General features: G+C 57.2%; 1 protein-coding gene across 6 annotated transcripts in view; it reads right to left on the bottom strand.

The window, feature by feature from the left end:
- Positions 1–23,989, bottom strand: part of BRD4 (bromodomain containing 4) — an 80,233-nt gene that overhangs the window by 2,368 nt on the left and 53,876 nt on the right. For 4 of the 6 annotated variants that reach the window (XM_075548362.1, XM_075548367.1, XM_075548377.1 and 1 more), the window contains exons 2-16: positions 23,598–23,916; positions 20,679–20,816; positions 19,437–19,572; positions 17,643–17,932; positions 16,910–17,272; positions 16,127–16,255; positions 11,510–11,719; positions 10,902–11,098; positions 10,379–10,674; positions 9,966–10,076; positions 3,192–3,244; positions 2,753–3,110; positions 1,846–2,430; positions 287–399; positions 38–200 (exon numbers count right to left, since the gene is read on the bottom strand). In XM_075548362.1, coding sequence (XP_075404477.1) covers positions 38–200; positions 287–399; positions 1,846–2,430; positions 2,753–3,110; positions 3,192–3,244; positions 9,966–10,076; positions 10,379–10,674; positions 10,902–11,098; positions 11,510–11,719; positions 16,127–16,255; positions 16,910–17,272; positions 17,643–17,932; positions 19,437–19,572; positions 20,679–20,816; positions 23,598–23,882 — 3,427 coding nt within the window. In that variant the 5' untranslated portion in view covers positions 23,883–23,916. Of the gene's footprint in view, positions 1–37; positions 201–286; positions 400–1,845; positions 2,431–2,752; positions 3,111–3,191; positions 3,245–4,856; positions 6,849–9,965; positions 10,077–10,378; positions 10,675–10,901; positions 11,099–11,509; positions 11,720–16,126; positions 16,256–16,909; positions 17,273–17,642; positions 17,933–19,436; positions 19,573–20,678; positions 20,817–23,597; positions 23,917–23,989 lie in introns of those variants that run through there. The other 2 variants (XM_075548382.1, XM_075548399.1) reach the window with 2 other exon arrangements.

Consider the following 23,989-nt stretch of genomic DNA (forward strand, 5'->3'; position numbering starts at 1 on the left):
GTGGGGGGACAAGGCAGGCGGGCGGCCAGGCACTCACGCTGGGGCAGGTGGCCAGGTGCCTTGATGCTCTCTGGGTGCTTGAGGGGCTCTGCCCGCAGTGCAGGGCTGAAGGGCTCGCTGCGGACAATGGGTGAGTGCAGCTTTTCCTCCTTCACCACCACCAGGGGCTGGGACTGGACCACAGAGGCAGCACGCAACTCCTGGGGGACATGGGCTGGCAGTGAGCCGGTGGGCAGCAGCCCCGGCCTGGCAACTCTGAAAACAGTAGCCCCTCCCTGCCTGTTACCTGCTTCTTGGGCTGGACATTCTGCTGGGGCGGGGACTGGTGCGTCAGGCTCTGGAACGGGGGCATCTGGGGGGAATGTATCATAAGCGGGGACGGGGCTTCTCGGAGGTGACCTAGGAGAGGGCACACAGAGCGAGTCAGCACAGCGGGTCAGGAGGCACTGAGAGACCTGGAGAGGGGCTGGGGGAAGGCAGGGAGCCCCTGAGAGACAAGCTACCCCCACGGAGAGGTACACAGCACTGCTCAGAAGGCTAGCTCCCCAGGCCGTGCGTATGCTTAAAAAGCCCTCGAGTGTTTCAGTGGACGGTCAAATGCTAGTGGTGCCATGAAATCCACCAGGAATGGAGAGACCACTGTCCAGATAGCCTTGACCTTTGTCCTGCTCCCTGACCTGCCACCTGGGCTGTGCAATGAGTCCTGGTGAGCTAGAGGTATTCTGGGAAATGGCTCCGCAGGCTAGGCCCTCTACATCCACAGAACATAACAAAACTTTGGCCTATCGCCTCAGCACCCTGGCCAGGTGCCTCATCCCATCCTCAACCTAGACAAGTGCCCTTGGCAGTCCAATCACCTATAGTTCTGGTCCTGCCACCACTGGGAGCTGACAAATCTGGCCTCTATAGTGACCCCATGGTGACTGTGCCCAGAACTTGATCCCTAGTTGGTGTTCCCGAAGTCCACCATAGACCCAGCACGGGGTCAGAGGCCTGGGTCCTGGGGCTGGGCACTGCCTCCGCTGCCCAGCCAGGGTCACTCTACTAATGCCACCCAGAAAGTGAGGCCAGCGGCTCAGCAGGGGCCCCACCAGCCCAGGCCCCTGCATGTGGCACCCTGTGGGCCAGGCTGGGCCCATATCCCCAGTCATGACCCATGCCAGGCCCATGGGCTCTGAACAAGGCTGGGCCAGGCATGCGCCCCAGTGCTGCCGATTTGTAAGGACTCATCCATCCACAGGCCCTAGGAGCCCTGGCCTCGCTCGAGGTCGGAGTGGGGCAGCAGCACCCTAGGGAGAACCCACCCTTGAGTGCCCGAAGCGTTGGCCCTGAGGGCTCTCACTGTTTCCAGAGCTGCCAAGGACAGCCCCTGGGGCTGGCAGGTATGCAGGGTGCACTGCACGTTCCACAGCCTAGCCCCTCCCTGCCCATCACATGACGAGGCCTCGGTGGGACACTCTAGTATATAAGCCCTCAAAGAACAAAAGCACTAGGGTCTCAGTGACACCTTGGGCAGGTACTGGCCCAGCTGGGCCTGAACTTCATGTCTCATTCTCCCGAAGACTAAAGGCAGGGCCTGCCACTCCTAAACAAGGCCACCCAGGCCAACCTGCTGCTCAGGGGACTTGCTTCTCATGAGCTCCTCCATGAGTCCTTTCCGGACACCCCATGGTCATGAGCTCCTCCATGAGTCCTTTCCGGACACCCCATGGTCATGCTCACCCTCATCCAATCGAGGACCAGATTGCCCAGCTGCAGCTTCAAAGCTGAGCAGATGGCGGCCAGACACTCAGAATCTCCAGCCAGAAATCCTAGCTTCTTGGGGTTACCATGGGGGGCACTTACCTGTGGAGTAGGGGTCCGACTTGTGGTGCCGAGGCGAGGGGTGGTGCTGGATGACCTGCTGCGGTTTGGCGGGAGGTGGTGGGGGTGGCTGCTGGCCTGAGGTTGGGTGGGGGGGTTGCTGGCTAGGTGGTGGGGGTGGCTGCTGGATGTGAGCAGGGAATTGTAGATGCACGGGCCGTGGGGGCGGTGGGTGCTGCGGCGGCTGAGGGGGTGGCTGAGGCTGAGGTGGCTGGGGCGGGGGTGGTGGTGGTGGCTGAAGCTGCTGCTGCACCGCTGGGTGGGGCGGGGGTGGCAGAGAGGGTGGGGGCTGGGACTGCACCTTCACGGAAGGGAGTAGCGGGGTAGGTGGCTGCACTTTCTGCAGCTGCTGCAGGTAGAGCTGCATCTGCATGGAGGTGAGGGGCGGGGCTGGGGGCTCTTCCTCCTCCAGCAGCACCTGCGGAGGCTGGGTCATAGGTGGCTGAGGGAGTAAGGTTGGCTGGGCCAGGGTGGGCGCCACAGCTGGGGGCCGGGCTGACTTGGGGGGCAGGGCAGCTGCACGGTTGCTGGGCCTAGAAGGCTGCTGGGGCAGCGCGTTGTGCAAAGCTGAAAGGGAAAGAGAGGTGGGTGGGTGGGTGGACTGTAAGCTGAGAGCCCTCCCCAACCTGGGGGGCGAGTGGCCTTCCCTCTACTGTCCCCCTCATGAGCCCACTTCAAGCCATCCCCCCACTCCCTACCCAGATTTCTCCCGGCTCAGAAGCCGGAGGAGGAAAGGCCATTCCCCACTGAATGCTCAGCCTATTGTGGCCACCCTGCCTTGGAGCCTGGAGGCCCACATGCACCAAGTGTTACCCTTAGCACCGTGCAGGCAGCCTCCCTCGTTGCTAGCAACCCCACCGTAGAGCCAAGAAACCACTCCTGGGCTCACCTGGTGGGGAGACCACGGCGTGCTGGTTGAGATGTGGCGGAGTGTTGTGCTCGGGTGGCGGGGGCAAATGGGGTGGCAGCTCAGGGGGGGGAAGGTGCAGAATGGGCTGGGCAAAGTGGCTGAGGGGGTCGAAGACACTGCCCGGGAGCGGGGGCTCCAGCACGGGCACCTGGGTGGTGATGAAAGGTGGGGGCGAGGCCTTGAGGGCTGGGGCGGTCTGTGGTGGCAGGCTGGGCGGGGCTGGCGGGGCAGGTGGTGGCTGTTGAGGTGGGGGCGGTGCGGGGGGCTGTTGAGCTGGCGGTGGGGGTTGCTGGGGCACAGGAACAGGGACCTGCTGCATCTGGTGGTGGTGGTGGTGCTGCAGACAGACAGAGGTGCGGGATTCAGATATGACCAACCAACCTGGGCCACCCCCAGGAGCCCACTGGAACCCATGTACCTTCTTCTGCTCCCGCCCAGGGTGACCCTTCTTCTTTGACTTTGGAGCCAACTCTGTGGAGAAAAGGAGACGGTGAGACTCAGGGCTGACAGTGTGCACTGGCCGTAGGCGCAGGGGGATGGGTGCCGGGAATAAGGACACAGAGGACCAGCTCAGGAGCAGGGCTGGGGGCACTAATACAGGATGGCCAGGCTGGACCCCAGATCCCTGGGGACAATATGTGCACTGTCAGTTCTCCTCTGCCTGCTTCTGTCCCTGGTTGACACGTATCACCAGCTCCACTACAAGGCAAGCCCTGAGGCGGCGCAGGCCAGGAGCTGAGACCTGGTGAAGCCAACCGGGTCCCTCTCAACCATCGGTGGGGCCTGAGTGTTTCAGGCCCAAGTGGCTTTACTCATAATCAAAAGGACCTCATGCTCTAAGGGAGGCAGAGTGAGGCTTAGGGACTTGCCCAGCGTCACACAACTTAAAAGCCACAAAGCTATGGGGGCCACCTTCCCATCATCCTCTAGGGCCCCCACTCCTTCCCATCATTCAAAGGGCAACAGATTTGGCGAAGGCTGAGACGCCGTGTTGTACCAGCTGCAGGACCGAGGACAAGGCCGGCTGGGCCTACAAACAGGGACAAGTGAGCTGTGGGCAGGAAGGAAGCGGCCGCCTCAACACTGTGTTGCAGGGAGTGGCAACCTGTGCCCTGGTTCTTGGGGCTGCAGTGGTGAATGTGCCCAGGTAAGCCTGCTGTGACAGGGTAACTCAGATGCCAACGTCTGTGCAGATTGTCCCCACACACCTGAGACCTACATGCTTGGTTTGAGTGGCCCCTGCCAAACACCAAGGGAAGGAGAGGCGCTTGAAAGGGGCAGGCTCAGGGGCAGCACACCAGCTCCTCTACAGGTGGTGGAGGCCGGGGCTTTGCCCAAGGCGAGGTGAGCCCACACCAGAGCTGCTGTGGGTGGTGGGCCCCAAGGCACAGCATGCCACTAAAGGATGGTCATGCCACTGTGAATGCTGACCATCCACGCCAGAGACGAGACACCACTAGACCTCAGCAGCCAGGGACACGTGTCCGCAACAGGAGGTTCAGCAATGAGGACTGGGGCATTGGGCCTGTGGCCCAGCCCCCAGCTAGACACCAGAGAGGCAGGACACAGGCTCAGGGCTTTTCAGGAAACAGCGTGCTGTGGCTAAGAGGGGACTCTTTCAGATAGGATGTGCGGGAGTGCTGGTTTGGGTGGATCTGCAGGACTGCAACAGGGGTGGGGCGGGCTGGTGTCACAGTGCATGAGGCCGCAATGCTGCACGGCAGGTGGATGCCAGACAGGGGCCTGTGGGCCAGGGGAGGCTGGGCAGCTTGCAGGCATGGTGAGTGTGGCCCTGAGGGGCAGGTGTGGGAAGGCAGAGGAGGAGGTGAGACCACGAGAGGAATCTGACCAGGAGAAACCTTGAGGGGCGACCCAAATGTGAGGGTGTCTAGAGGTAACCCTGAGGAGGCCCACGAGCAGAGGACCCATGATAAGACTAGGGAGAGAGTGTGAGGGAGGTCTGCGGGCCCTCAGTGTTCACAGGCTCCCGGCGGGGTTTCCGGTGAGAAGACAGGACAGAAGTGTACGTCAAAACCATGCCACGCCACGCCCCCCACCCCCCCACAAAACTCTCTAGAACGGGTTACATGAAGATGGCCTCAAGCACGGTGTGATCTTTATTCCACAACAATCTCGAACTCAACACAATTTCAACTTTACATAGGATGGTAATTGTACAAAGATTGAAAAAGTTTCTGTAAAATTTGATTAAAACACTGATTACCCCGTCCCCGGCCCCCCTGAAGTTAAAGAGACAGAACAGTGAGAAGTTAAAGAGACAGAACAGTGACAGGGGTAGGAGAGGAGGAGAGGACAGCACAGGGCACAGGTGAGAGGGAGAGGGAGAACAAACGGGTGAAGACGGAGGAGTGAGCATAGGGCAGAGGCGGTATGTGGCCTGATCTGAGCTTCCTGGGAAAGCCTTGGTGCTGGGAGCATGAGGGTCAGATGACCTAGTCCCCAGAGGTGGTTAACACTTCCCATTCCTCCTTGGGAGCCACGGCCCCAGCTGTGCCCACCCCTCAGGCTGTGGCCAAGCCCAGGAGTACTTGGCACAGTGAGAACCAGGGATGAAGAGCTCCCATCAGCAGGCCCAGAGTGCCCAGCAGGGAGGGGGAGGTGGGGGGGCACAAACGCAAGCCCAACACTGGGAACCCTGCAAATCTTCCCAGAAAGACACCACCAGTGGCCTGGGAAGCTCTGGGCAGCAACTCTGGGCCTGGCTACCCCTGCACTGGGAAGAGTCAGGCACAGGCCAAAGGGCAGCTCAAAATAGTCTGTCCGGCCAAGAGAGCTTGCCTGGGAGCTGGGAGCTTGACCAAGGTCAAGGTGAAGGTCAGACAGGACTTGGCAGTAACAGACAATGCCTTCTTGGTAGCCCGACCCCCCCCCCTCCCCAGGTCCCAGAAGGCGGCAGCCTGAAAAGGGCCCTGCGTCTGCACGCAGACTCCATGGAAGGACAGGCACGCCGGCTCAGATATATGTGCTCCTAGGGGACTGTTTGTGTCACACAGTTTTCTGTCCCAATGTTGGATTTTGTGACCAAAAATGGGCTGGTGTGTATTTTTAGAGAAAAATGGCCTCTAGGAAGAAGTGGCCCACCAGCCTGCCCACCCCTGGTGGCTGTCACTATTCCAGACTGGGATGCAGGGCCTTGTGGCAGATCCCAGGGTGGAAGTGGTGAGGCCAGGGCCCTCCCAACTCATGGAGGAAGACCCCAGACCCTTTGGGGGAGGGGGTGGTGGTGGGGAACAGCAGCACAAGGTTGGCAGCTGTTCAGCGCCCTAGTGCCCTTCCCCACCTCCATGGATTGGCCCGCCAGGATGAAAGAGGTTACAGCCCTCTTTTATGCCCGGGGAAGCAGTACCGGCCCCTCCCTACATGACTGGGGGAAGAGGCCAAAGAGGAGGAGCAGGCATGGAAAGTTTATGGAAATGCACTGGACAAGGAAGACTGGAGTGGCCTCCAGGAGCTGAGAGCTGGCTGTGGCCAGAGAGCTCTGTAGCCGAGTTAGCCTGATGGGACACAGAGGGAAGGAAGCTGGGGCGGGGGGGGGGAGCGGCTGGCAGGCCTCATCTGGGAAAACTCTAGTTGTTCTTCCTTGGGCTGAACGAGAGCACTCCTTGCCTAATGCCAATGCAAGTCCTGGAGGGAGCAGAGGATCCAGAGTCCCAGGAAAGAGGGAAGGTGAAGAGAACACACTTTGAGTCTGGGCAGCGCCCCCAAGTGTGCAAAGTGGGGAGGCAGGGAGGAGGGGGGAGGACTGTGCTGCCCTTGGAAGCCACCCCACCCCGAAGCCCCCACAGTGAGCCGGCTGCTACAGTCAGTCAGTCTTGACCCTGGAGGGCCCAGGGGGCCTGAGGCAGCTCTCCCCAGAGGGGGACAGGAATGGGCTGCGGGGTGTGACTGAGGGCCCCATCCCCCAGGGACAGGCCCAAGGCTCTGAGGGTGCGTGACTTGGTGGAGTCCTGTCCCTCTCACGGAAGAAAACGGACTTAAGCTATAGCTCGCTGGGAAGGAATCTGGAACTGAAGACCGATTTATTAAGAGTCCATGTCCAGTGATTAGGCAGGACCTACATAGAGGGAGAGAGAAACCAGTGTGAGAGAGATGGTGTGGAATGTTCCGCCCAGTCAGTCACAAGAACCAAGAGCTGCGGCAGGCCGGCCTCCTGTGCCCCTGGGGCCCAAGAGAACCAGGGGGCAGAGCTGCATCCCGAGGGAGGGCACAAAGCAACACCCCCTTGCCCCAGAAAGTGTGGTGTGTGTGGACTGCTCCAGAACCGCCCCATGCCTGTTTGTAATTCTAGACAGAGCAAGAGCTTCTGTAATGAGTTCCATATGCACCCTGCACAGTACAATGCTGGCATTTCCTTTTATCAAAATTCCTCTGAATTCTGAGCGGCGCCCCTGCCCCTGCCCCTCCTTCTTGGAAACCCGGCTCTGCATGCGCGGCTCTGCATGTCTCCTACATGCGGTCCAGCCCTGGGGAGGGAGGCTCAGAGCAGCACTCACGCTAGCTCAGGGAGGGAAAAGAACTAGAGGCCCGGGCTCGGCCTGTCACCAGAGCCCGACAATCAAGAACACAAGTTGGCAGGGGAGGCGCCAGCCACACAGGCTTGAGGACAGGAGGAGGAGCACGGCAAGGAGAACTGTTTTGTTTCTCCTGAATGGGGCATCCCACTCGGTCTAGTCACTGAGGAGGCTGCCACGTTGGCCCTCCCTTGTCCTCAGACCTTCTGAGGGCAAAGGCTACATTCCAAGGGGCTGATCTTACCCCTGAGCCCGAAGTGTGTGCACGTGTCACTTGTCCTCCAGATCTTTTCCTGTCCCTCCACCTAGGGCCCAGGGTCACCTGTGGAGCAGCAGGCCGACTAGACAGCGGGGTGGAGGGTACTGGGGGCTCTCCCCAGATTCTGGTAGGAGGCAGCCAGTCAGGTGAGAAGACCCTTGGCCTCTGCACTTTTAAGCCCAGATCTTTCCAAAACATCAGGCATTCTTTTTTCCTCTGAAACTATTAAGAAACACCCCCAGACTTCAGTCCTGGGAAAAGGAAACCAGGAGACAAAAATAGCTGAGCGCATGCTGCTGTAACAGGCTGCCAGCCAGTCCCAAAGCCCTGGTCCCACCCCAAGGTGCCTGGGCTCCCAGGAAGATCTCAGGCTGTGTCTCCTACCCAAGCCTTCAGCAACCGGACAGGGACAGGGTTAGAGCTGGAGAGAAGGGTCTTGGGACATCCCTAATCCTAGCCCCTGGTGACAGCCACCAGCATCCACGCACCTAGCAGACTCCTCCCACTACACTAGCCACCCAGGCACCAGTGGAATGAGAAGGGAATGGAGGAAGATAAGGTGGGACAGGGGAGTGTGAGCACGCACAGGACCAACAGCCCCCTGGCCCCTCTCAAGGGATTTTTGGTTCATGGTGATCCATGTTAGGGCAGTGCCAGCAGTTCAAGTGACAGAAACGGGTGCATTCTGAACTCCCAGCTTTCCAAACAGTGGTGTGCTCGGGAACCAGAAGAAAGACCAGAGAAGCCACCTCCCATGCTCACCACCCACCTACCCATTCCCACTCCCCAGAGGTAGGACAGAAACTAGGGCTGCTGGCTCCAGATGGGTGCCAAGATCCCCAGCATCTATCTAGGTGACCCAGAAAACACACCCACCCATGTGCGGCCCCAAGTGCTGGCCGCTTGGACCCAGAGCTCATCGCTGGGCTCAGCTGAAGGCAGGAGACAAAGGGAGCTGAGCCAGCACAAGGTGGGAGGGGCTGGCTGAGGAGCCGTGGCGGAAGCCTGGGAGCCGGTGGCCCAAGCCTGTAAATCTTGCCTCCTTCCCGCCAGGACAGCTGTTCCCAGGACTCTCGGATTACTTGTTGCACAATCTCACCCCACTCTTTAAGGGGAAGAAAGTGGAAAATATGAAGGGGAAAAAAATCTCGGCAGCCAAGCCTGGCTGGCAATGCGTCATGGCTACTCAGCCGGCAGGTGGGCGGTGGACACTGTGGACCTCGCTCACTCCCACGACTGCCATTCGAGCATGTACATTGCAATCGAAGAGACCCCACCTCTACCCCCATCCCACCTCCCCTCCATGTTGAGCACTCAATAGCTGGGCCCTCGGTGGAACTGCTGGGTATAACTAAAGGTGGCCAAACTCGGAGCACGTTCCTGGGACCACAGGACAGAGAAATGGCACATGGGCCAGTTCTCGGGCCTTAGGGTGCTGCGCCCCCTGCTGGACACGAACAGAGAAATCACATGGGGGCAGTTGGTCCAGACAGGGCACTCAGTCTCTGTACACAAGGTGTCCAATAAACACAGGACTGACCCGAGCTAGCGATTTCCCCTTCCCAACCCAGTCATTCACTCAGGGCAGGAGACCCAAGGGTACCCAGCCAGACCACACTTCGCACACTATCCCGTCATGCACATGCCACCCTTCCCAACACACCCGCACCCAGCATCATGCTGTAGAAGGGACTCCACCCCGGGACCACTCTCACGTCAAGATATTCACACCAACTTCTGAAGGGCATCTGTGGATTACTCCTACCCAACTCCCAAGTGACTCCCATTAGTACTCCAGGGATACTCCTTCCTGTCCAGCCCACCTGTTCCTCCATAGGAATTGACCTTCTCCCCCACCCACCCAATGGGCTATTATTCTCTGTGTCTCTATCCCTCATCTAAACTGAGAAAATGCAGGTCTGGGGGACAGACCTCCTGCAGCTGCCAGCATTTTGCGGTCTGCCGCCCACTCCCACCCTAGCTGCTTACAGGGTCAATGATAAACCACATGGGTATGGACTGAGAATCACCAAGAACAGTACCCCCTGCAATAAAGCAGCCGCTGACATCGACAATGACTTAGTGTGGGGGGCAGTACCGGGAAGCACACATCCACTGGGTCACACTGCAGGGTGGGGCATCCACAGACAATGCCAGCACCCAGGGCCCACTGACCTATAGCTCTCCCAGCCCTTCCTCCACCCCACCCCCCACCCCACCCGGGCCCCTTTCACCATCTAGGCCTTCTGAACCCCCAGCCAAAGTGGCAACTGGGAGAATAAAGACAACTGCTGGAGAGGATGTAGGATCCCAGCCACCCCTCAGCCCAGTTTGAAGACTAGCAGCTGGTAGGGGTTGGCGGGTCAAGGGGAGGAGGTGCTTCCCACACAAATGGCCTGACCTGTCTCGGAGTCTTCACTGTCTGAGGAGCTGGACTCGCTGGAGCTCTCCGACTCCGAGGATGAGAAGCCCTTCATCTTGGAGGAGCCGGCCATCATGTCCACTTTCTCTGCTGCAAGTGAAACACAGGGCTGCTCAGGTGGGGTCCGCTGCCCACCCCCTTTCCCAGAGGTGAGCTCCTAAGGCACAACTGCATGCGACCTCAAAAAACGTGGCCTCCAGGAGAACTCCAGGCCGGCCAATCTGGCGAGTGTGCGTGAGCAGAGCACAGATCAGACCAGTACACTCAGTTCAGAACTAAGCTGCACTGTCCCTGGACAGCAGATAGACCTCCGGGGGACAGTTTGGGGTAGGCTGGAAAGGCAGTCCCCAGGAAAAGCCCATACTCCAGGAAGGGAGGCTCAATCCACGCACCTTGGGGCTTCCTCTTCTTGCGCAGGCAAGAGGTGACGTAGCGCTCCAGCTCTCGCAGGGTGGACGGCTTCAGGGTCTCAAAGTCGATCTCGATCTCGTCGGGGTTGGAGTTCTTGAGTGAAGGCTCTCGTGACTGGATGATGTGCACCACGCGGCCTAGCTTCTCGCCAGGCAGCTTGTTGATGTCCAGGCTCAGCTGCCGCTTCTCCTCATAAGACATGGGCTTGCAGCGGTCCTCCTCCTCAGACTCATATGCCGGTGGCGGCTTGTTCTTCACAGGCGCTGGCTCCTTCTTGCTGCAAGAACATGACACAGACGGCGTCAGAGCAAGCTCTCACACATCACTGTCCCCGTGCCCCAGTCGTGTGGAGCTTCAAGGAGCCTAGACACAGCACTGGGTGCCTAGGGTGTGCTGATGCGGATGTGCAGGCTGAGTGCTAGGCTGTGATCTCTGCCCACCCCCCTCGGCCGGCCCCAGGATGGGCAGGTGGGGGCGAGAGGGGCTGCCAGTGCAGGCACAGACCTGGCGTTGTTGTTGCTGTTGTTTTTCTTCGTCTTCTTGGGAGGGGGCTCCTTGGCTTTGCTCTTCTTCGTCTCCTCTACTTCCTCTTTCTTTTTGTGCTTCTCTTTCTTCTTTTCCTTCTTGTCTTTCTCCTTCTTCTTTGGCTTGTTCTGCTGAGGCTGCGAAAGGGCTGCGAGTTGCTCGTGTACCGCTTTGAGCTGTGGAGAGACCATGGGCTCAGCCCCTCTGGGCACCCAGGAGCAAGGCACAGGTGGGGGCAGGGACATGGGCAGGGGCCCTCAACTGGGTCCACATACAAGTTGATGATCAAGCCCAATGGTCACTTTGACCTAGGGAAAGGGTCCTAAGGGGGGCTGAGTAGGAGGGCAAACACTGGCCCTGCCCTCTGATCTTTCAGAGACCGAAAAACCTACTCTGAGTAGGCTCCCTCCCTCCAATCACCAATTGTGTATTGTGCGTTTTGTGTGTGTGTAACCAACCAGGCGCTCGCCCAGGAGGGGGATAAGGCCAAAAAGGAATTGGAATGCAGGAGGAAAAAGGCAGGGCCAAGGAAGGAAAAGCTGCCCTAGCCTGGGGCCTAGCCTAACAGGGGCCCAGGGTGGCCTTACCTGTTCCTGGAGCTCAGCCAGGCGCTGGGCCCGTTCCTCCTCAGAGTCGTCAGTGGAACTATCGCTGTCTGAGGAGCTGTCGCTGCTGCTGTCACTGGACGAGGGCGGGGCCACCACCTTAGTCGGGGGAGGCACAGCGGGCGAGGACACAGCCACCAGAGGCTCCTCGGGCTCATCTGGCATCTTGGCAAATCGCATCTCGAACACATCCTGGGGATTTAGGGGGAGAACAGTTGGGCCCGTGAGGATCAAGGTCCAGTGTCACTGTAACAGGAGACCCCCTTCAAAGTTTGCTCTGAAGGGGAAGATGGTCCCAGGGTAGAGCCCAGCATGAGCACAGGGTGCCATGTGAGTGGACCAGCTTGCTGAAGTGGTTGCCTGCACGTGCTCACTAATATAAGGAAGCCCTTGAGCACAGTGCCAACAGAAGAGGCAGGAGGTGAGTGGCACAAAGCGTGCAGTTCAGTGAGGATGCCAAACCCTGTGGCACACAAGTGTCTACACAGGACAGCACCTCTCCCAGGTATGAGAAGGAAAAAGGCAGGGCAGCACCGTGGGGGCGAGGAGAAGTTCGGGAGGGAAAGAGCCAGGACCCCACGTAAGACAATGCTGATGCTGACCAAGGAGTCAGGTGTAAGTGGCACTAGTCTAGGAGCACCATCCGTGAGGATTAAGCAGCCACACAGCCCTATGGGAACCTGGATGGAGGCAGTCAGCACAGGGACGCAGGCAGAGAAGGAGTTGTCTGGTTTGCTTCCGAGAGTGCCCCCAGTGGTGTGTGTGTGGGGGGGAGGGGGGCTGGTTGTGTAGTCACACAGCCATGTCTCTACTCAAGGGGTCTGAGGAAGACCCACCCCGGGCTCCAGAGTAGAGCACCACAGTGGCAGGGCAGCACTGGTCCAGCCAAGACCTTGTCTCAGCAGTGTTTGGCTGGTGACGTCCTAGAAGAGGACACCTAAGACAGACCACCTTTGCTGACAGGTGTCTTTGCTGACAGGGAGGAGGTCTAGGCAAAAGGGCGAGCTGAGAGCCTCCTGCCTGGCAAAGTCTCAGGGCTCCAGGTGCTCACGGTCTCTTTCTGGCTCAGAAAGGCACACTGCTACACAGAAAGAGACTACCTCCCAATTCAGGGGAGAGGGAGGGAAATGGGAGGGTGCAGTGCATGCAAAGCAATAGGCACACAGCAGGTCAAAGTCAGTGTGGGGCAGAGAAGATGCTGCAGTGACCGCAGGAGGCGGGAAGGGGTCAGGCCTTCCCAGAGCACAAGGCCAAGGGTTGTTGGACACAGAGGCGCCCAGCAGCAATAGGTGGGCCTCAGAATATGAGGCAACTCAAAAGGCTCCAGCTCTCCCCTCTGGCGGGGTGGCACCATTGCCTGCAGGTGACAGCAGCAGCCTCCACCTGTAAGCCCAGGTCACAGCATGACCCTCAGCAAATCCAAAGTGACAGTTTCTCGAGAGGTCCTTTGCTAGGATGAAGACCTGAATGTGCGTCGCCTCCTTGAGGCTGCAGCAGATTCACACAAGGCAGAGACGCACAAGGCTGGGAAGCCACAGTAACCCAAGACTCCCAGAATAACCAGGGGCGCGGGCAGCTCTGCCTCAGCACCTGCCCACACAGCTCCTGTCTTGGACACACCCCAGGTGCATAACAGGGGGGGCGGGGAAGACTCAATGCTAGGGACACAGCTTGTATGTGAAAACGACACACAGACATGCCTGCCGCCAGAGCTCCCTGCCCCTGGGATGGCATGCAGGATTCCCAGCCTCTTCTGTCTCGCTTCTTGGTGTAAAATAACAAAGAACCACCTTGAATTTGCAGAGCTTTCTGGAGGTAAAACAGGTCCCTCATGTGGTTCATCATTGAGACCACTTTCTAAACTCTGGTTCCCAAAGCAGTGCTGAGAGAGGGGAGACCCTTGACAAGTGGAGCCCTGAAACGAGCTGGCTATCAGCACCACAGCAATGCTGGAGACCTCGCAGGAAGAGATGACAGAGCCCGTGACTTCACTGGCCTTCCTGATGTACAGTGAAAATGCTCAAGACTGAAGTTTAAGTCCAACCAGAGGCACCTCAAAAGAAAGGACTGGTGATCTACTTTCAGACACTCATCCCGAAACCCTATGGAGAGAAAAACGTAGACTCAAACCCCAGTAAAAAAAGCCCGGGCGTATTGATCTGACAGACTGCTGGAACCCTAAGACTATGACCCTTAGGCCCTGGAACAGAACTCACCCCGGGACTCAGCTTTCGGCCAAAGGACAGTCCTACACAGTGAACAGTGAAGAATGGACACCAAGACGGCGAGCGACCAAAGGAGCAGCTTTTGCCCAGAGAGAAGCTGGGGGAGCAGGGCAGGTAGGAAAGGAGCTACATGCAAACAGGAAACTAGGAGAGCAAGTGGGGGAAAGTGCTGTTACGTTATGGAACCGGCAATGTTGCAAAACAAAACTGCTGAATGGGCCATCAATTTGCTGTCAACTTTCACCTGAACTTCAACCAAAAATTGCTCTACTTTTGCCGCACACTGGGTTGCCAGGAGTGAGAACCAACTTGCCAGCTGATAGGAAACCCCCCAGGAGTCTCCTCTGAATGAGCTTTGTCATCAAGGCAGATAAATTTTACCCCTAATAATAGAGCCAGGAAGAAACACTTCTTTCTACAAATGTGGCATAGTCCAGTCACCTCCAAGACCTCAGCACCTTCAGGTCGGGGGTGGGGGGGAGAAGAGGGGGATCTTCTGAGACTCTATGTCTGTAAACCCCACACTAAGCAGGCCTGCTGCACCCGCTGCCGCTCCAGGAAGCAGAATGCAAAAAAGCCCCCAAACCAACAAACGAAACATAGGAAAACATTGGTTAGAAAATGAAGGCTATGGAATTTTTTTAAAAGGTGGCTACCAGGCAAGAAAAAAATTAGAGAGTATTTGTTTCTTTTTCTTAAAACAAAATAGTAGTCTTGGTTGCTGGCAGAGAACCTGTTTTGGTTGGCTGTTGTCAGGATGACAAAGGCAATGGATGGAAAACTCCCATCCTCTCCCAGGTGTAATTCTGAAGGTACCACTGCCACCTGGTGGACCTTTATAAAAATTGCAGTAAAATGGTGCCAAAAGAAGAAATGCAGCAAACAGTTTTGTGAGGGCAGACAGCACCAAACTGAGACACTCCCCCCCACCCCTCAAAAAAACAAACAAAAAAAATGCGTGGGAACTGGTGTAAAAGGGGAGCTGTTATCAAGGAGTTCAAGAAGGAAAAGCTGTTTTGAAACTGTGGTGGCCGTCCCCACCCCCAGCCAGTCCTGGGGCTTTGGGGCTTGGCTCAAGGGGAGTCCCTCTGGGACATGGGGGTACAGTGAATGGTATGACTCTTTGCTGGGCATGCCTACACAGTAGGGTATGCTGGGGCCCCCCTAGGGTTTCCCATATGGGCTCCAATAAATTTCTTCCCTTTTGCTTAAAAAAACAACAAAACTTTGGTGGCAATTATGCGATACTGTTTGGTGTGATTACACTATGAAATTATATGCTATCTGTATTAGCTCCCAATAAAATGGTTTTGAAATAAACAAAAACCCAGAGGAAAGGAAACTAAGCTGAACAAGCAAAAACTAGACCTTCCAGTCAGCATGTTAACACAACGTAAACCCAGACAGGCACCCAAGAGCAGGAGCCTGCTGAACTCACGCTGTGGCAGTTCCACCCCCACCCTGAAGGATGATTCCTTTGGGCCCACTTCAAGAATGGGGTTGCCACCTTGGCTCTGAGGGAGGTAGGGGGGTGCTCAGGTGACAAGCCTAGACAACAAGGAGGCAGCTACCAATGTAGAGATAGCCCCGTGGAGGCCCAAGGCTTCACATATCTCTCCTTTCTGACCTAGAGGCACTTGGGTGAGGTAACAGCAGGCAGGTGTGCGTGGACTGAACCTGCACCCCTGCACCCCAGTCTTTTCTGGTGGTGGAGTAGAAGCAAACTGAGCAAGATGCACACGCATGATTTTAAAGACTGGAAATAGAATTATAAAATGTCAAATACTGACTTTATTCTTCACTATTTTAATCCTCAATCTGATCAAACAAAGAGGCACTGTTGAGGTTTGGGTATGTGGTTTCTTTTATTGCTTTCGATTAAGTAAAGAAAAGGAGTCAGTCAATGTGTTTGTGTTGTGTGCCCAGCCCCCCACCCCCGGTCCATGAGCATCTTGCCAGGGGCCGGGGTGGTGGTCACAGTGGTGGTCATAGCACTGAAGCCCAGGGCTTTCCTGGCAGGCAGATGACTGCTGCCACTGAGATAAGCCTGTTTTGAAGTAAAGCTCTGACCATGGGTGACACTCCACCAGCCAGACAACTGCGGATTGGCAGGTGGGGAAATCTTGAGGGTCCTCAAAAGAGCATCTCTCTCTCTCTCTCTCTCTCTCTCTCTCTCTCTCTCTCACACACACACACACACACACACACACAAGACCAACAACAGTGGAAAAAAATGAAAAAAATTTACTGCCTCACAGGTTCTGGCTTCTAGCACTTTATCCCAAAGTGAGACCACATTCCACTTTGCCAAAGAAGGCGGCAAAAAACAAGGCCTGCCAAGTTGTCCTGGGTCGGTCCCCACCCCAAGCCTCACCTGGAGCTTCCGAGCCATGGCCACCACCTCGTGGTCGGGAGGGTTGTACTTGTAGCAGTTGGAGAACATCAATCGGACGTCGGCACCAAATTCCTGAGCGTCGCGGTACTCGCGAGCCTCCAGTTTAGACTGGGAAGACAGGACCGGGCCTGTTAGCTGTGCGCACCTGTCTCCGGGGTGGTGGCAGCCGTGAGGGCTGCTTGGGGAGCAAATAGGCTTCTCAGGTCACCCAAACCCTAGTGGTGGGGAGGCCATCAGCCCAATTCTCTGTTATCAAGTAGAAAAGGCCACACTCAACAGTGAGCCTCGGAGCTGGGAACTAGCCACCCACACTCATGTATCTGTGGGGTGAGGCACTGCCTAGGTCAGCAGCCCTCCAAAGAGGCTTGAACTCCATTCTAACTTGGGCAGACACGAGACAGGGCCCTGGTCAGAGGATCCCACCTCAGGGGCTGCGGCAAGAAACCACACAGGTGTCTGCAGACACGCTGCTCTCGTCTGAGCCATCCGCTCGCCCTGTGCTTGCTCCTGAGGTTGTGGGACTGCGCCCGGCACCACTGGACCTGGTTGTATCCATCATCCCAAAGCCCACGAAGGAGACCATGAGGACCATCTCCCTGGCATAAAACCCTAAGTGCATGGTCTGGGTGCACCCCCCCTCAACTTTGCCCAGAAGTAGCTGCTGGGTCCTTCGGGCAGGCGGAGAAAACTTGCTGGCTCCAGGAGAGAGCCCCTCCAAAGCCCGTGCTCCTGTCCACGGGGTGCTGTGTGGGGAAGGCTCACCTTGATTGTGCTCATGTCCATCGGGTGCTTGATGATGTCGCAGTAGTCGTGCAGACCCAGCGCCTCCACGTCCACAGGTTTATAGAAGGGCCACGCGTAGGCCGCATGCTTCTTGGCAAACATCTCCTTGAGGATGCCGCTGCAGCACTTGAGCTGCTCGGAGACTTTGCTGCTCTTGTCGGGTACCGGGTGCTGCTGCGAGTCAGGGACGTCCTTCTTCGGGGGCTTCACAGGCCTCCCACTCTCCCGCCGTGGGCCCAGCTTGGTGGCCTTGGGCTCCGGTGGCAGTGAGGGTGGCTCGTGGATGGGGTCGATGGTGGTGGGGGTGGTGGTGTCTGCTTTCCTCTTCACCCCCTTCTTGGTCTACAGAGCGCACAGGAGTGTCGGGAGGGGGCAAGGGGCCAGCTGCAGAGCTGTCTGCCTAGCCCTGATTCTCTGACACAGGCCCAAGGATGACAACAGGAGCTTCTTCCCTCCCCCCCAGCCTCAAACACCTTCAGAAGCTACGAAATGCTGAGCTGGGGACCTTGAGGTCCAACCCCACAGTGCAGATTGCAACTCTATGCAAAGAGCTGCTTTGTGTCAAAGAGGAGTGGCCACCGGTGGCAGCACACTGTGGCCCGGGCCCCTGGGCTGTGCTCCGTCAAACAGTAGACTGAGACACCCACTCACACACCCAGGGCCCCAGAGGCTCAGAGTAGCCCAGGCTGGGCCCACCCTGTCAACTACTCACCTTCACAGGCTGCGGGGTAGCTGCCATGATGGGCGGGTGGCTTTGCACAGGCTGGGGGGCTGGTGGGGGCGGGGGAGGAGGCTGCGTTGGCACCGATGAGGGCGGCTGCAGGGACTGGGGGGGCATCAATGTCACAACAGGTGTCTGGACGATGAGGTCTGGGGTGACGGCAGGGAAGGGATGGGGTGCGGCCTGCACAGGCGGTGGGTTAGCCTGAGGGGTCTGGGTGTGGGGTGGCGTCAAAGCTGGCGTCGTGTTTGGTACCGTGGAGACACCGGGCTTGGCTGTCCCTGAGCACAGAGAAAGGGAGGGTGGTAAGGAGCTGGATCTCCTCCCAGGGAATGTCCCCATACAGCCCACAAGCAGAGACAGAGGGCCTTGCTCGCAGCTCACGCTGCACATACACTAGCACCTTGCCCAGGAAGCAAGGCTAGGGGGTCGTGTCACACAGCACCTGGCTCGGACAGAGACCCTCTCAGCACACATGGAGGCCTGCCTGGGTGTGGAACCAGCGAGGAGGCTAAGGTAGAGGAAGTGCCCTTCGAATTCTTGGCCGGGATATCCTGTTCCAGAAGCACTATGTCTGCTGCAGGGCCCTGTGCTAGCAGACATCACCAAGGCTTCCAGAAGCTGGCTCGCCCACCCTGAGCCCCAGGGGAGGCAGAAAGGCTGCTGTTCTCAGTGACCCACAATGGAACGAGGAGTCCACGCACCAACGGCCCCTGGACATGCCCAGCGACTCCAAACCGAGGGTGGCAGCAGTGTAACGGTGACTATGCCACATGTGGGAGGGTGTCTACCAGCACACTGGACAGTGGAGCCAGGCTGAGCCAACAGTCTTGTCTCCTACTTACGCACACACGTGCCCAGCGTCCAGCAAAAGCAAACTGACCATGGGGTTCCCTGAGCTGCCAGGCTGCTCAGAAATGGAGCAAAGAAGGTGCAGTCACATGGTTCATGTACTGACCAGATTGCTGGTCTGGGGAAGGTACCTGACCAGGTAGACAGGAACGAGTTGTAAACATGTGAAACATCAGAGGCTGCCAGGTGAGACCTGCTCCTTGGTCACCCCTTGATGCTTCCCTAGCTGCAGCCCTGCCCCCACTCCTGGCTTCAGAAAACCATGAGATGGGCTTTCACTCCAGGCAAGCAGCGGGGGGCCTGACCCAGTCCTACTATGCTAACCTCACCCCTGCCGCATGCATCAGGAAGCACACAGGTAGCCACTGAAGACAGTGCTGCCCCAGAACCTTGTCTATTACATAAGCCACTGCTGCCAGCTGACCTTGAGAACCCAGGTTCCAAACAAGTATGGCTGTGACCCAGGCACACACAGGCAAGTATTGCAAAGGAGCAAGCCCCAAATTGTCAAGATCTAATGGGACACTGGCGAAAGTGACTTTCGTTCAGGTCACTGCCTTTTTCGATAATAGAAAAGCAAAAACCAGCTCTAGCACTGGTTCAGGGGAGGAATTCAAATACCTTAAGAAGTAGATTCACCAGGCTGCTCTGGATGGACTCAAACCTTCAACCTTTTGGTTAGGAGCTAAGCATGGTCCCCATTGTACTATTCAGGGATCCCTCCCCACAAAAGGAAAAGTTCCATTATCTCTGTTCAGAGGTGGTCCTCTGGCCAGTGAGTGACCCAATGGGGCAGGCTCACCACTAGCCAGACCCAGCGTGTCCAGCAGCAGCTTGTGCCTAACAGTGGCCATTGCCTAGCCACCCCCAGCCTCCCAATCAAACTTGGAAAGGGGGCAAAGGCCAGGAAGGGCGGCCCGTCTCCAGGCTCACCTGCTTCTTTCCTCCCTCGGCCTCGTCCCTTCGCCTGGACAATCAGGATCTCAGTCTCCTCGGTCGGCAACTCATTGATTTTTTGCAAGAAGAGCTTCTCCAGGGCTTCAGCCATTAAGACGATGTCATCTCCAGACTGGATGAAGAAGCACGGGGTGAACCGGTAAGTCTGTCCCATCTCTCTGGACTGAGCAAGAGCTCCCTTCCCCACCCAAGCCACCCCTGCCCCAAAGCGCCAGGCACCATCTCCAGCAAGGCCCTTCTCAATCTGAGCGCCTAGTGTCACCAAGGAACCCTGTCTTCAGGTGCTGAGCAAGCACCTGGCCCCCATGCCTCCCTCCTCTCCAGGCCTGAGAAACCATCTGAATGCCTTGGGAACCTGTCATGCTCCCGGCTCCCTGGCAGTGATGCCCCTGCACTCTTGCTCTGCTGATACTTCAGACCCGCTCCAGTGAGTCATGCAGGCCCTCCTGCCACGGATGCCTCCCTAGGCTCCATCCCCAGCGGGTCCCACGCTGGGGCACTGAGTCTCCCCACATTGAGCGCTCTGCCCTGACACGCTGCCCCACGTGGCTCTCAGCTGGAAGGGACCTTATCTGTGCAAGCGCCGCGTGGCCGAGCAGAGGAAGCTTCGGGAAACTCACCTACCCATCTCTTCTGGGTCATTCTACCACTACACCAGCAGAGGTCATAAGCTGAGTTCTGTCTGGGGTCTGCCTCCACAGCCGCTCTATTTGGGAGGGTGGGTTTTAATCACGCCTGTGGTCTCACTGTGAACAAAGGACCGGCCTCATGGCACAGCGGAGCCATGGGTTGTGGCGATGGGCCAAGGAGCAGCCTGTGGGTCTATGTGCAAGGTCAAGGGGACACTCGACTCCAAGGCTGGGGGCTGGGAGCAGAGCTCGAGCCACCCCTTCACAGCAACATCCGAGCAGGGCCCTCCTGACAACTTCCTCAGTTGCCCATGTGGGCGCTGTACTGGGCTGCCCCCACTGCTACCACCGCCCCCATCCTCACACCTTCTCCTCTAGACATGCTCACGGACCACACCCTCAGGGCACTTTCAGGCTTAACAGGGGCAGCTTGACAGGTGAGACCCTCCTCCCCCATAAAAGACAGACACACATACACACACAGCCCAGGCCCAGCACCTCCACTCCAACCACCTCCTCCTCCTGCAGACCCAAGCCCAACTTCTCTCCACTTCTGCCCCTGCCCTCCTGTGTGCCGCCCCCAGCTCACCTTGTTGTAGATGTAACAGTTTGTAAACATTGTGTTGAAGTCCTGAATACATTCCTGAGCATTCCAGTAATAGTTGTTTTCCAAACGCTTCTTTATCGTTCCCATGTCCATGGGGGTCTTAATGATCTTGTAGTAATCCTGGAGAGGGCAGAGCATGCCATGTGCTGGGGCCTCTTTGGAAAGAATATATTCCCTCTCGGGTGTCAAAATGCAGGCCTGTCATCAGCCTCTCTCCAACAGCTGAGACCTAGGGTTTCTCCGGTACAATTTTGTTGGAGGGGGAGTGTTCAAATAGGCTTTTGATTTAAGAAATTACTAGGCAAAACAGACAGCCTTAAGTAAAAACAGAATAGTTCTTAGCTGGTAACAGCATGCTTAGCAGGTCCTCTTCACACCCACTTGCACCTCTTACAGGTGTTTAAAGTCCCAATCCCGTGAAGACAGCTTGAGCCTTTCCCCAGCTGCTGCTTTTCCGCCTCGCTGAGGGGCCCCGAACAGAGCCCTTACCCCTAAATCACCCAACTTCCTGTGCCTGGCCATGTACAGGTGGGGGCGTAGTATTCCATGTGGGGCTTTGTCATGTGGTCAGTGACGGCAGGAAGATGGCCAAGACTGGAGGGCTAGCCAATTGCCAAGGCCCTCCCCCAGAGGTGCTGGGTGCAGTGGAAGGAAAGTTCCCCGGGGAAGGCAGATAGGAGCTGGACCCACGGGTAAGCATCAGGGTGTGAGGAAGTGAGGGCCAAACCAGCTGGGTGGCTACACCTGCCTGTGTGTGGTAGAAGTGAGTTCCTCTACAGCGTCTGGCTGACACCCACCAATCACAGGGCTGTCGAGGCCAGGGATCATGAAAGAATATTGGGTCACTGAGATGAGATGCCCAACACAAACTCCCCAAGTCCTCAGACCTGTAAGAAACACACTAAGCCAGAGTAAACATAGCCATGCCACTTGAAAAGGAAAAGGGGGGTGGGAGGGGGGAGCCTGCACCAGATCCCCCAGAGAACAGTGTCTAAAGAGCTAAAGTCCTGACAGCATGGGTCCCTCCAAGCTCAGCAACCATCAAGTCAGTGCCCAAGGTTGAGCTTGACCTTGGAAGACTGAGTGGGCCAAGCCCTTGAAATCAAGCTCTGGATGATAATAATTGAATGATGATCACTGAGACGTTCTCTAAGCCTAAACCCACTCTAAACGAAAAATGTGGGGGAAATCCGTAAGGAATTTAGGCATAGGAACAACAGTGCCTATGCTTCCAGCTGAGACTGGAGGGCTAGGTGGCCATCGGGCTGCACACAGCGGCCAAGGTCGGGGATGTCGGCCCTGCTCAGACCTTCCAAGAGCCACCTTCTTTAAAGTGACTTGCTTGCCCGACTCTTTTAAGTGGCTCTGGCACTGGGCCCAGGTGGAGGCACGGGAGATGAAGGTAGCTAGGGAAAGGAGCCACAGGTTGAAGGGACTTGCTAATGACACCACTCAGAAGAACAAGTTCAAACATACCTGCTGTGGTGGGAACACAAGAGTTTGTTCTATGTCCAGGGGTCTCTTATAAGGTGAGGTGTTGAGATGTGTTTTTCAGACTGAGGCAGTCACAGGGTGCTAAGTGGCTTGGGGACACACAGATCAAGGAGGGGACAGAGTTGGAGGTAAAAGGTGGGGGGGGGGTTTCCCTTGGGGAGGGTGCTACCTTTGAGAACAGTCCAATAGAGCCAGAGTTTAAACCCAGCTCAAAGCCCAAAAGGTGGCAAAAAGCAGGTGACAGGGGCCGTGTTCTGATGGTCCTACCACACCTCGAGGAAGGGTCACCCTGAGAGCCAGCTCGGTCAGATGGGGAAGGGCAGGCTCTGGCCCAGTGGGGTCTCCTGCAGCAGCACTTCTATCACCTGAATTGTCCTGCAGGTGCTTCTGGCCCCTCAGCCACACAGTCCTCCTCCCTCTCAGGGTCTCTCCAGGTCTCGGCTTCCCCTTTCTCCTGTCCTTGCTGCTGCGCTGTCATTCTACCCCTTGGAGCATGCTCTTGTCCTGCTTCTAGGGGCCACCCCTCTGGTTCCACACAACAGAAACAACACTCCAACTCACAGAAACCCTACAAGACAGAGTAAAACTGTCCCTTTGGGTTTCTGGGGCTATAAATTTCCATGGGAACAGAAAGCCTCGCCTTCTCCAAGCCCCACTGGTGGAGCCCAGCTTCTGGCCTTGTGGTTAGCGGCTCAATGTGTGTGAACCACTATGCCAGTCCCTCTAAGTGCCACCAGGCCATCCCTCATCTCTGACCCTCTGCAAACCCGGAAGCTGAAACGTGGCTTTGAGAATCACATTTCCATGGTGTCCTCTCTGCTGGTTCCTCCTAAGTCACCTGTGAAACTTGCTCTGGTTGTCTACACCTTGGCCCCTGAGTAGCTGCCCTGATGTCACCTACCATGCGACCGGTGATCATCAATGCCGCTCAACCTCACACGACTTATCCTGGTCGCCAGGAGAGCAGCTAGGAAACCTGGACTTGGAGGAACACTCACCCTTCCCAATACTGCCTGCAGTGCATGGCTCCTGCAGTGCATGGCTCATGGTCACAGACACAGGAGGGCCTACTGGGGCCGTCACCAGAGGCTGCGAGCACTCACCTGTGCACTCATGGCCTCTTTTGTCCCAGTTCTGATGAAAGGCAACAATTACTTCACTAGAAAGCATATGGGGGGGGAGGGGGGGCGGGGGCGGCGCAGGGCACCAGGGTAGGCGCCGCCGCACAGCGCTGAGGAGCCATGCCCAAGGGTTCTGGTTCTAGCCCATTGCAGACAATGGGGGCCTTTGAGTATCCTTACATCTGAGCAATCGGTTACTGTTTGTGACTTCAACTCACAGGAGTGCTGAAGCCTCTTGGGCCAGGTGTTCAACTTCCCAAGGGTCCCCAGCCTGTCCACTACTCACAGGGAGGTTGAGCTTGACAGCGTCCACAGGCTGCTGGAAAGGCCACGCGAACTGGTGTCTCCATAGTGTCTTGAGCACCACTTTGAGCAGGTATTGCAGCTGGTTAGTCTGCCTCTTGGGCTTGTTGGGGTTGGAGGTCTCAGGAGGTGGGGGGTTGGCGCTGGCTGCAGCGGTTGGCTGGGGCTGGGGCTGGGCTTGCGGCGTGGACATCTGGGTAGTTTCTAGTCCATCCCCCATCACGGGCAGATTCCTCAATCTCGTCCCAGAGCCACTCTCCACAGACATGCTACCGATCCCATCACATTCTCCACTGGGCACTCTGTGGGGAGGGAAGACTCCATCAGAACTGGTGGTTATGGAGAAGCAGTACCACGAGCTACACGCAACTGTCA

The sequence above is a fragment of the Tenrec ecaudatus genome, chromosome 1, assembly GCF_050624435.1.
Source record: "Tenrec ecaudatus isolate mTenEca1 chromosome 1, mTenEca1.hap1, whole genome shotgun sequence".
Lineage (NCBI taxonomy): Eukaryota > Metazoa > Chordata > Mammalia > Afrosoricida > Tenrecidae > Tenrec > Tenrec ecaudatus.